Below are 13,426 nucleotides of genomic sequence, written 5' to 3'. Positions count from 1 at the left end.
ATAGCCCATGTCTGGAATGTCCTATGTACATTTATTTGTTGAATCCCTATCTAAAAATCTCAACTTAATTGTTTCTTCCTATATAAAGCCTTCCTTGAACCCCATATTGGTAATCATTTTTCTTAGACCTTGGAAAACATTTTATTTTGTAATATTCTAATAAACTTAATGATTTATTATTGTATATTGTTCCTATGTGTCTCTCATCTCCCTCCTTTTAAAGGGCAAGAGTAATGCTATATATGAATTTTGTATCTTCCTTTAGTCTTCTACCCAAGGCAAAAACTAAGTAAATATTAGCTGAATTTGAATTCTATGTGAATAAATTTTTTGGTAATAATTCTGCTGTAAACCAACCAATCTCTCCTGGATTACTGCCCTGTGGCGGCAGAGGAGCTTGCATAGCTTAATGAAAAAATGAGCTATGCTATACCATGCGAGTTACTCGGACAAGATAGGAAATAGTGTAGAGTACTGACAAAAGGTGATCCACTGGAGAAGGATATGGCAAATTATTTCACTATCTTTGCTAAGAAAACCCTATGGACAATATTAAAACAATAGAAGATATAATATCAGAAGATTTACCCCTCACCTCAGTTCAGGTGTCCAACATGTTATAGGGGAAGCGAGATAAACAACTATAAGTAGTTCCAGAAATAATGAAAAAGCTGGACGAAAGCCAAAGGAAGTTCAGCTGTAGATAGATGTCTGGTGACAAAAGGGAAAGTCTGCTACTGTAAAATCAATATTGCATAGGAACCTGGAATGTAAAATCTATGAACCAATAGTAATATAGAGATATAATTTCAAAAACAATATAATAATATCTGTTTGAATTCATGGCAAACTGTTCAACAACACAATAATACCAAGTTTGTGCTCCAATCACTGATATCCAAGAGACCAAAGTTGCTCAGTTCTATGAAAACTTACAACATCCAGAAATAACATCAAAAAAAAGATGTGACATTCATAGGGGAATGGAATACTAAAATAGGAAATCAAAAGATAATTGGAATAACATGCAAGTTTGGCCTTGGGAGTACAAAATAACGCAAGACAGAGACTAATAGAGTTTTGTCAAGATGACTTACTGGTTATGGCAAACATTCCTTTTAAATAACCCAAAAAGCAATTCTACAGATGGTCATCACCAGATGGTCACTATAGAAATCAGATTTATTATATATGTTACAGCCAAAGATGGAGAATCTCTACACAGTCAGTTAAAACAGGATCTGGAACTGACTGTGATTCAGATCATGAGCTTCTTATTGCAAAATTTAGACTTGAATTGAAGAAAGTCGGGACATTCATCAGATCATATAGGTATGCTCTAAATAGCATCCCTTATGAACATGAAATGGAAATGACGAATAAACTTAAGGGATTAGATCTGGTAGAGATTGTGCCTGAAGATCTATGGATAGAGATTTGTGATACTGTACAGGGGGCAGCAACAAAAAACATTCTCTCTCTCTCTCTTTTACACACACACATACACACACACACACACACACACACACGAAAGCAAAATGGCTTTCTGATAAGGCTCTACAAATGCCTGAGGAAATATGGAAAGAAAAAGGAAAGAAATATCCAACTGAATGTAGAATTTCAAAGAATAGGAGAGATAAAAAGGGTTTCTTAAATAAGCAATGCAAAGAAATAGTCAAAAAGGTAGGAACTTAACAGAAGTAGAAGAGAAGCAAAAAAACTGCACAAGAGATTTTAACATCATAGATAACCATATTGATATGATTACTGATCTAGAGTCAGACATGCTGGAGAATGAAGTCAAGTAGACTTTAGGAAGTACTACTACTGGAGGTAAGAGAATTTCAGCTGAGTTGTTTAAAATCGTTAATATGCGGCTATTAAAGTGCTGTACCCAACATACCAGCAAATTTGGAAAACTCAGCAGTGGCCACAGAATTGGAAAAGATAAGTTTACATTCCAATCCTAAAGATTATCCTACCTAGATTGTGATATATATTATAATGGAATATTATTGTGCTATGAGAAATGATGAACAGGAAAAATTTTAGAAAAACCTGGAAAGACTTACATGAACTAAAGTTGAGTGAAGTGTGCAGAACCAGTAGAATACTGTTCACAGTAACAATATTGTAGGATGATCAACTGTGAATGACTTGGCTCTTCTCAGCAAGACAATGAGCCAAAACAATTCCAAAGGACTTATGATGAAAAATGCTATTTACAACTAAAGAAAGAATTGATGGAGTCTGAATGCTAAACAAAGCATGATACTTTTCACTTTAATATTCTTTTTTTTTTGTTAGTCTGTATCTTCTTTCACGACTAATATGAAAATGTCTTGCATTTTTTGCATGATTGTACATGTATAACCTGTATCAAACTGTTTATTGTCTCAGGAAGGGGAGAGAGAGGAAGAGAATTTGGAACTCAAAATTTTAAAAAATAAATGCTAAAATTGTCTTTATATGTAATTAGAAAAAAATAAAATATTATTTTAAAAATGAAGAATAATAAACAAACAAAAAAGGTAATACCAAAGAATGTTCAAATTACTGAACGTGCATTCATTTCGCATGTCAGTAAGATTATGCTTAAGATTCTGCAAGGTAGGATTCAGCAATATGCGAACCGAGAATTACCAGAAGAGCAGGCTGGTTTTTAAACTGCCAACATTTGCTGGATTATGGAGAAAACAAGGGAGGAGTTCCAGAAAAACATTTACTTCTGCTTCATTGACTATACTAAAGCCTTTGACTATGTGGATGAAAACAAAATGTAGCAAGTACTCAGAGATGGGAGTATCAGATTATCTTGTCTCCTGACAAGTATGCAGGTCAAGAAGCAAGTTAGAACCCAACATGAAACATTGATTGATTTTAGACTGGGAAAGTAGTACAACAAGGCTGCATATTGTCTTATTTAATTTATATGCAGATTACATCATGTGAAATACCAGGCTGGACAAATCAAAAGCTGGAATTAAGGCTCCTGCTAGAAATGCCAACTATCTCAGACATGTAGATAATTCCAGTCTGATGGCAGAAAGCAAAAAAGAATTAAGAATCCTATTAATGAGGGTAAAAGAGGAAGAGTGTAAAAGCTGATTTAAAGCTTAACAACAACAACAACAACAAAACCCAAGATCATGACAAATGGTCCCATAACTTCCTGGCAAACAGAGGGAAAAGAAATGCCAACAGTGTCAGATTTTATATTCTTGGGCTCAAAGATCACTGAAGATTGGTGACTGCAGCCATGAAATTAAAAGGTTCTTGCTCCTTGGAAAGAAAGCTGTAGTAAATCTGGCAGCATACTAAAAAACACACATCACTATTACAGTCAAAGCTAAAGTTTTTCCAATAGTAATGTATTGCTGTGTGATTTGGACCAAAAAGAAAGCTAAGCACTACAGAATCAACACTTTTGAATTGGGATGCTAGGGAAGACTTTTGAGAATTCCCGTAGATGGCAAGGAGATCAAATAATCAAGAAATTAATTGAAGACACATACTTAAATTGAAGCTTAAATATTTTGACCATATAAGAAGACAGAACTCTTAAAAAGGACACTGATGTTGGGAAAGATTGAAGACCAAAGGAGACAAGGATTGGAGAGGATGAAATAGCTAGATAGTATTGTGGAAGCAATGAACATGAATATTATCAGAGTTCAGGAGAATGTGAAGGATAGAAGGGTCTTGAATGCTATGATTCTTAGAGTCACAAAGAATCATATGTGACTGAATAAATCAATAACATAAGCAGCAACAACTAACCAATCACACTTCCCCAATTGACAAATGATCAAAGGATATGAATAACCAATTCTCATAGGAAAAAAAATCAAAGCTATCAATTCAAATTTTAAAAAAGTTCTGAGGTACTATCTCATACCCATGAGAATGACTAAGATGATGGAAAAGGAAAACAACAAATGTTGGAGGTGACATGGGAAAATAGGTACACCAATGCATTGTTGGTGGAACGGTCAACTACTTCAACCACTCTCAAAAGCAATTTGGAATTACACTATTAAACTATGCAAATATACCCTACCATCCAGAAATACCACCACTAGCTCTATAACCCCTGTCCCCCAAATCAAAGAAAGAGGTAGAGGATTTATCTGTACAGCAGTATTTAGCGGTTCTTTTTGAGATGCCAAAGAATTAGAAACTGAAGGGATGTCCATTAATTGGAGAATGGATGAACAAGTTATAATATGTGAATGTGATAGAATACTATTGTTCTGCAGGAAATGATAAGAGAGATGATTTCAGAAAAACTTATAAAACTTATTAAGGCTTCAGAATTGATATAAAGTGAAGTAAGCAGAAGCAGGGGACAACAGTGTAAAGAGGATCAACTGTGGAAAACTGAGTGACTGATAAATACAATGAGCCTACCACAATTCCAAAGGCCTGATGAAAAATGCTTTCCACTTCCAAAAAGAGACTAATGTACTGAAGAGTGCAGACTGTAGCAATTTTTTTCCTCCTTTCTTTTTCTTTCCCTTTTTACCCCCCAGGACAAGGCTATTGCAAAAATTTGGAACTAAAACAAGATCTAAAAACTACAAGGAATTTCAGTGACCTGGAAATGACAACATTTTGTATGGTTTGCCTACTCCAACTTAGCAAGAGTACTATAGTCTATATAAAGTAAAAAGAGGATTGTAAAAAAGAAGATTCGCAATGTATCATTCACTGGGCCCCAGAATAAATCCGGTCCCATGACACATGAAGAAGGGCTAAGAAAAATATAAACTCTTTCCAGATGTACTTAAGAATTCAAACATCAACTTAAAAAATCTATCAGGAACTTCAGCCTATTTCTTTATCTCTACTTTAATATCCGAACAATTAAAATAACAATTATAAGTTTTCTCATTTAAAAGAGGAAGCAGTTGTATTAGTTGTATCTCAAGGTTTCCATCTATTAATATTATTTAATTTTTCATGCTTTTCTATAAAAAATTAATTTTGGAGGCAATAGGGTATAGAATAATGACAACCAACAATAATAACATTTATATAGCACATCTTACTCTGTAAAATACTTTACAAATATCTCATTCTATCCTCACAACTACCACGGGAGATAAGTGCTGCTATTGTTCCCATTTTTCAGATAAGGAAACTGAAGCAGACAGCGGTTTAGTGACATGCCCAGAGTTATACAGCTAAGAGGTATTGGTCCTGAGTCTGAACTCAAACCTTCACAACTCAAGGCCTATGAGTTTCTAATGAGCTAATGTTATGTAAAGAACTTCTTAAACTCTTAAATGTATGTAAACATAATTAAAGAAAAAAGATAAAAGAATGAAATGAATAGTGAACACATGGGTCATTTAATGTCAGTGTTCATTAAAGGTAGGAGGGTGGGTAGGTTCATATCAATTTAATCTTTTCTCTTAGCACCAAGAAAGTACACAACAAAGGGTATTAGGAAAAGAAATTACCTGGGTACAAAAAACAGATACTAAAAAGTGAGCTAAGGGTGGAGGAGAAGAAACAGAGGATCACAGGTGAAAATATTATCAAATAAACAGGACAATGGGACTGCCACTGAAAGAATGAGACAATGTGACAAGAAAAATAGGTCTAAAAGTTTAGAAAACATCCTGTATAGAGAGAAGGAAGGGGATTAAGTGATAATAAAGTCTTAAAGATTTTTTTTAAGGTAGTTATTGTTTGGAAAACATGCCATGAAAACTTGCTCTGGAGACTCAAGTATAAGTAGCATACTTATACTATTACTAATAATATAGTATAATAAATTATAAGTAGATTTCTTCCATGTTTTCTATTCTGGACCAAAAGAAAGGAATATGTATAATTGTTTTCTACATACGCATGGTGAAAAATAGCAATTTAAGAAATTAATATTAAAGGCAAGTTGATTTAATATAAAATTAATGATAACCCTTTTTAGTGATACTGAACTAAATATATCATGAATTGTTCAAAAAAAAGAAAAAGAATACTAATAATATTTTTTCCTAATGTAAAGATTTAAAGAAGAAAAAGCAATCAAGTTTCGATTTACAGAACTATCTTCTTAATACTATACAACAAACAGGGTAGACCATAAATATTTGCAATAATTTTTTTGAAAGTAGGTATCAGAGGATCAGAGAAAATTAAAATTAGAAATGAAATGTGAGAAGTTCTTTGAAGAACTGAAGAATTTCTTCTAAGGCAGTAAAAGTGAGTATTAAAAGTCTAAGAAAGTGGGTAAAATTTAGGTGGAAGATCCAAAACTTCCAGAATGAGAGAAAGGAGTGGCAAACAATTCCTCAAGATCCAGACAGTATTCAAAGCTAGTATTTAAATAGTTAATCTAACTAGTATCAAAAACTAGAGGGTGTCATAACTTTATGGATTATAAAGATAAACACAGAAAGGTGAATGTTAAACTCCTAAGATCCTTAGGCTAATTCTATAACTCTCTTTGCAACAGGTGACTTAATGGACTGATCTCATGGGTGAGTATAAAGTTTACTCATGCTCATCTAGTCAAGGGTTCACACTTAGCAACTTGATCCTGATAATAAAGTTGATACAGTTATGTGAATATTTCTTGTCCTCTCCCTTCAATTAGGTTGATATAAAACAGTAATTCTTTTGCCTTCAAAACTGTTACCTCCATATAGATTCTCTTCAAGTAACACTTTTATTTAAAAGGGAAATAAGACTCAATGTATAAATACTGACAGGGCAGCTAGGTGGTACAGTAGAAAGAGAGCTGGGCCCAGGGTAAGAAAAACTTATCTTTTCAAATTGAGCCTCAGACACCTACTAACTGTGTGACCCTGTGCAACTCACAACCTTTTTTGCCTCAATTCCTCATCTGTAAAAGGAGATAGAAAAGGAAAAAGCAAACCACTCTAATATCTTTGCCAAAAAAACTCCAAATGAGGTTGCAAAGAGTCAAACACAACTGAAAAACGGCTGAAGAACAACAAATATAAACACTGATCACTTGGTTATATAAGGATTAAGTTCAAAAGAATTGTCATCAAATCCTTTAGGTCTAAAATATATTCATAAAGACTAATCTAGAATGGCGTATTCCATGTAGTAAATGGAAAAAGTAACATCATCAAACAAAATATTTCTCTCAACTCCAATTCTGTTCCCAAAATTTAAGCAGATCTACATTAAGAGAAAAACTTTCAACAATAAGCAAGTAGAGGCTATGAGAAGACAGGCCATTAATGAATGCACCATAGATGGAGCAGTGAATTTGTCTTACAACTGTAAGAAACAACTACAACTGTTTGGAAAAAAAAAAGTCTTTAAGTGTTTTTACTATTTGATTCAAAAGATCCCAGTGCTGGGCAAATACTTTAAGATTAAAAAAAAAAAAAAAACCAAAGAAAAAACCAAAGATAGATCAAAGATAGAAGAAAGAAAGAAGGTACCCACTGATGGGAAATGGATAAACAAATAGTGGTATATTAATTTAACAAGATATTAATGGTCATAAAAGCAGTGAATATTGGGAAAACATGTAAACTGATGTGCAATAAAGTCAAACCAGAAGTATAATGTGTGAAAGGAATAAAATGATGTACATGAAAACACCATCAAAAAGCAAGTGGACATTTAACTAAGTAAATGGATTGATAAATCTTGTTATCTCCCTCTTTCCCAGCAGAGAAGTGAAGTGTGAGACACTACAACACGATTAGATGGGCACCCTCTATCTGTCAGTTTTGCTTAACTGTTTTCTCCAACTGATTCTTTGTTACAGGAAAGGGCTTATCTTTTTTTTTCCCCTCGTTTCTTTAAATTAATTAATTAATATTATTTAATATTTTCCCCCAGTTACATTCAAACTGATTTTTTTTTTTTTTTAACATTTGGGGGGAGAAGAGAGGGAGAAAGAGAGAGACAGAGAGAAAAGGAGAGACAGACAGAGAATGCTTTAAACTGTATCAGACACAATCAGTTCCTTCTCTGGGTATGGGTAAAACTTTTCATCATAAGTCCTTCAAAGTACTTGTGGATGATTGATTGTACTACTGAGAATAACAAAGTCATTCACAGATGATCATCCCAAAACATTGCTATTGATGTGGTTACTGGCAGTGCAGAAAATTGTGGGAATCCCCTTTGACAGACGAAGGTCCAACATGAAAGAATTCACGAACTCGAAAAGTCTGACTGGCAAAAGGGAAGTTTTGTTGGCTGAGAAACCAGCTTTGCTAGGAAGACAGACTTCTGAGTGGCAAAGGGTCCTGGCAGAGAAATAACAAAAGGTTATCACTGGGAAGAGAATGTCTTCACAACGAGCAAGAGTCCTGGTTAGCAGCTGTGCCAAGAGGAGAGATCCTTTGGCAAAGCATAATTCTTACTTCATATTTCTGCAAGGATTTGGAGTTTAAAATTGTCTTTTTATAAGAAATCTAATTCTGGGATTTCTATTGAATGAGATTCCTTTAATGTTGTCACAGGCCCAGACTGACAGGTGAATGAGACTACTTATTGTATCAGGTCCAGATCTTTAGCTGAATGAGACCACTTAATTTCAAACTAGGTAGGGAGTGGTCCTGGCCTAATCTTAATGAAATAACTTAACTACCCTGAAGATGGGTCTCTGTCAGAGCAGTGTTTCAGAGCTCACCCCAAAAGTCAAGGAGGACAGTTTCAGGATTAATCCCCATCACTATTACTTTGTATATACTATATTTCACTTTGTCTATGGAGGACTTTCCAGGTTTTTTCAAATTTTTTTTTTCCTGAGAGCATCCTACTCATCATTTCTCAGAAAATAATAATATTCTGGCACAAACATATACCACAATTTATCCAGCCATTCCTCAATTGATGGGCATCCCATCAATTTCTAATTTTTTTGTCTTGAGAAGAGAGCTGCTATGAATATTGTTTTGTATATATAGGTCATTTTCTCCCCCTCCTTCCCACTCGCCCCGCCCCTGCTTTTCCCTGCTTTCCCCTGCCATTTTTCTGAGAATCTCTTTTGGTATATTCATGCCTAGTAATGATATTGTTAGGTCAAAGAATATACATGGATTTGCAGCTGAAAGGGCTTATCTTAGATTGGGGAGTGATTATATTCAGAAATGAATGATGATATAAAAGCAAAGTATAATTTAAAGTATATTAAAAACAAGCTTACAAAAAAGTAGTTACAGAATGCATTGCAGGAAACACAAGTTAAAACGAATAAATAGCTTTGCCAGGGTAAGAATTTAATCAGTTTCTATTTTTGATGCAAGCCATAAATATTTTTCACAGATTTTCTATAGCTATTAAAGATATATGGTTAGTGACAACAGTTTAGTTGACACTGAGATCATTTCTATAACATGGGGATTTGTACCACTTTGTAAAAGTAAATTTAAACAAGCCTATGAGCAATCAAAAATGGAAGCCAATGAGAGAAAATATTCTGTCAAAATTAATCAATCTGAAGAATGGAACAACAGATTAAAAAAATAAGTAATGGAAGGCTGGAAATGAGAAAAAGGTGGAAGAAAAAGCAAAAAAAAAAAAAAATCAATCTCCTTAGTTCACAAAACAAATAAGCAGTAGTTAGAATTACAAAACAAAACAAAAAAAGCCTTCCACCAAAAAGACAGGTAGTTTTCTAAGCAAAGAAGGCCTGACAAGTAGGTAAACAATTACTTATAAGGATGGCAAAAAATTTAACAGATGCTGCTCATTGAGAAATAAAGGAGAAAAAAGAACAAGTTTACAAAATTAAAAGCTAATCCCCAAATCCCTCATTAAAAGATGGAGAATAAGATAATGTTCTATAATAGTTTTTTTTAAAAAGCCAAAGAAATGTTTTCTGTTAAGGAAAAATTAAAATATAATTTTGACAATGAAAATATTACAGTCATGGAATACCATACCTAGTAAAAGATCTGAAGGCATCATTCCTAAAGGACAAAGGATGTAATTTTTAGCACTCAAAGAAATTTTTATTTTTTAAATAATAGAATAAGGGTTTTCCCTAAGAAATCTACTGAGAAAAGATTCATGTAAATTTAATTTTGATTAAAGTAAAATGACAAATCTTATTTAAAAATCATAAGACAAATATTAGAGGCCAATGAAAATATGAAATTAAACCTGTCAACACTGCAAAAGTAAAGAAAATGGCATTTTTAGTTTTTCTAAAGAAAGAATCCAATTTCAAAGAAACCACAGAAATAGGTCTAGCAAGAGGGGAAAAAAATGAAGACTGTCATCTGGAAAAAAAATAAGAAAACTGTCTTGTATTTGGAGAGAAGGTTACTCATCTTCTCCCTGATAACTTTTGGGGGCTCTTTTTGCTGTCAATGAGCTAGTAAGGGATAGTTTGGTGGAGTTCTTCCAGTGAGACCACAATGACAACACAGTTAAGTATAAAGAACTTAACCAAACTACCATTACCATATGGTACATCATATGATTGTGGATCGAGATTTAGAAGGAAAATTCATTCTGAGAGATTCTGAGTCACTGAGGTTGAAATTAGTATGGTTCTGAGGAGCAGCCTTACAAATACTGTGTGACAGAATAGATATCAAATGAAAAATCTAAGTTTCCCATGAAAAAAGCAAAGTTTTTCTTCTTACTTTCTAGAAAAAGAGTAAAAAACAAATATTAAGATCCCTAATTATGCTCATTACTATTCAGAACTAGTTCAAAAATGTATTTTCTCTGCTTAGCTCTTAAGAAATTTAACTTCTCTCAACTCATTGCCTTTATTGATGAATATGGCTGACTGAAGTTATCAGCATTTGCAAAGTCTTTGCCTTTAATTGCTACAAAGTTAATACTAAAGGAAAGATACTTATAAGGAAGCTGAGATTCCTATTTTAAGAGTACTAATGCAAAGAAAGAAAGTTTCAAAGAGGTTTCCAGGGAATAATGCTTGACGGCCCTGATATTTTACTCTATAACAGCATCTATAGGCTTTTTTCTCCTGAGAGGCAGTGTGATCTGGACACTTGTAAAATAGATTTAGTATCTGTAGCCTATTTCCTACATTTGGGTTGTGAAACTCAAATGAAATTAGAAAAAGTGTTTTTCAAATGCTAAAATGCTATAGAGATGCTAATTATTATTATAATGATAGGTAAATATAGAGTTAGGACAAGAATTAGGGATAATATTTGAAAAAACCCAAAACCTTTTCACTTGACAAATAGGTACCTCAAGTTTTATTAAATAGTAAGCTGTTCTGCATTTAAAACATCCAATTTACAAAAATATTAATTATGCACAACTTTAGAGGATCTTAGTCTGTATGCATAATGTAAGGATACTGACATCATTAAGACTGCTTTTCAACAGAACAATCTTAGGTGAGACAAAAAAGAGATATACTCCATTTAAGAGGATATGCACATGCACACGGATATGTAAGTATCCACATGTATGTGCACCTACATAGGTCTTCAATTTACAACATTTAGAAATGACCATTTTGACTCTTAAATCCTTTAACCCATATATACATTATCAGTTCCTTTGCTCTTCTATAGTATACTTGCTTGTTATAGACTTTTTTTGGACTTAAGTTCTCCCCTTTTTCTGTTTCTATCTCTCTCTGTCTCTAATTCTCCATATTGCCATAAGAATTAGTTAGGCCTGAGAGACCAGTCCAGTGAGCCTCCTACTCCATTATTCTCACAGTCAGACTTCAGAGAGCCTCATGTCTCAGAAGTCAGAATGGTTTTAAAGAATTTTGGAGTTTAAATCTATTAATACTATTTCAACAACATTATGACTTCGTGGGCTGCCCTTAGATCTTAACTGTAAATTACAGCAACAGTTCTATAAATCAAATCAATCAATGGCTATTTATTTAAATATAGATCACTGAATCACTAGCACCTGGCATATATATCTCCTCTATCCCTAATCCCAAATAATGCTTGCCCTCAAGTAATTTGTACTATGTTCTACTGGGGGAAAATATGTACACATGTAAGTTCTATGTTCTAAATAGACTGCTTATAGAACATAAAAAAAAAATCTAAAAACTGTCTAGGTCAAGAATCAGAAATTATTCAGGCAGAAGTAATTTTATTACTTCTGCATTATTATGCACTATCAGACAGCACAACTCTTCATGCCTGAGCATCTCTGTGAAGCACAAACACGGGCAACAAAATTGTGCGTAATTTCCTGCACTCCAAAGTAACCTTTGCCATATCATGTTTATATGTATATGTGACAAGCACTTATTCAATAAGTATTTACTCTATAGGCCCTACCTCCTTCTCATTAAAGGCCCTACATACTGCTGAAGTTGACTTGCTTATATTAATTTTATCCATTATGCTAAAAATTGTTATAGAACAGTGTTGTAGTTATAGAAATGGTGATGGAAATATATAGTTCTGTGACAAAATATACAAACCTTATAGGTGTTTAGGCTCCATTTTTTTACAAGCTCTAATTTCTCCATTGCAGGATTTTTTGTTTCATCTGCTAAAATAACTGGTCCACTTTTTTGCTGTATTCTTTGGCCACCTACATGATAATAACAAAACACATATGAACATAAAAAGAAAAAGCCCAATACTAATAACTTCATTTCAATTACTTATTGAAAAAAATAATTTTTTACAAAGTGAAGGTCTGAAACTTGTGGAAACCTATAAAATCAGAGAAATAACTTCTATACATGAGTAGTTTAGAAATGTCAGAAAGCATTCCAAACAGATTCGGGTGCAAATCTTTATCATTAGTTGGGAAAGTGTAAATAAACAATAGCAAAACTTCACAGCCTCACTAGCTTCTATCTAACATACTTAAAGTACTTTTTCCCCTTCACCCTCAAATACATGTTCCAATGTTTGCAAGCTACAGCATACTGAGAAAACTGAGAACATATGTTTTAATATTAAGAAACAAATACTAGAACTGATTCTATTAATCACTATTTCTGTCTTAATACTTTGGACAGGTCATTCTTGAATCTATTTTTTCATCTTTGGCATAAGATAGATATTATTTCTAATTTCTCTTTTTTTTTCTAATGTCTCTTTTTAGGCCCTAAATTCAAAGAATCTGTAAAAATTTAAATAGTCATTAAAAATTCCTTATTACCCACGAGAAATTCTATAGTTGAAATTATCTAATCAAATACTTTGAGGGGGAAAGAGCAATAAAGAGTGAAATGACACACACAAAAAGTGAAAACAGAACTTTGGGATTCTGCATGAAGCACTGATAGTCACTCTTTAATCAAGTATTCCCAGACAAAAGTTTTAAAATGACAGAATTTTATGCCCAAATATTGCCAATAATAGCAACGTAAAAAACAAAAACAAAAACAAAAACTTTTATGTTACCAAGTAATTGAAATAAATGTTTAGAATGGACATTACTTCAAAAAAAGAATTTATTTATTTATTTGATTTTTAAAAATTTTATATACTATTTTTTGTTT

At 33.0% G+C, this 13,426-nt stretch overlaps 1 protein-coding gene across 3 annotated transcripts in view; it reads right to left on the bottom strand.

The window, feature by feature from the left end:
• The window catches only part of ARFIP1 (ADP ribosylation factor interacting protein 1), a 146,927-nt gene that overhangs the window by 68,541 nt on the left and 64,960 nt on the right, over nucleotides 1-13,426 (bottom strand). For all 3 annotated transcript variants that reach the window (XM_051966027.1, XM_051966028.1, XM_051966029.1), the window contains one exon: nucleotides 12,392-12,504. In XM_051966027.1, the coding sequence (XP_051821987.1) occupies nucleotides 12,392-12,504 (113 nt within the window). The remainder of the gene's footprint in view (nucleotides 1-12,391; nucleotides 12,505-13,426) is intronic.

The sequence above is a fragment of the Antechinus flavipes genome, chromosome 6 (genome assembly GCF_016432865.1).
Source record: "Antechinus flavipes isolate AdamAnt ecotype Samford, QLD, Australia chromosome 6, AdamAnt_v2, whole genome shotgun sequence".
Lineage (NCBI taxonomy): Eukaryota > Metazoa > Chordata > Mammalia > Dasyuromorphia > Dasyuridae > Antechinus > Antechinus flavipes.
This window is presented reverse-complemented; position numbering and strand designations above follow the sequence as displayed.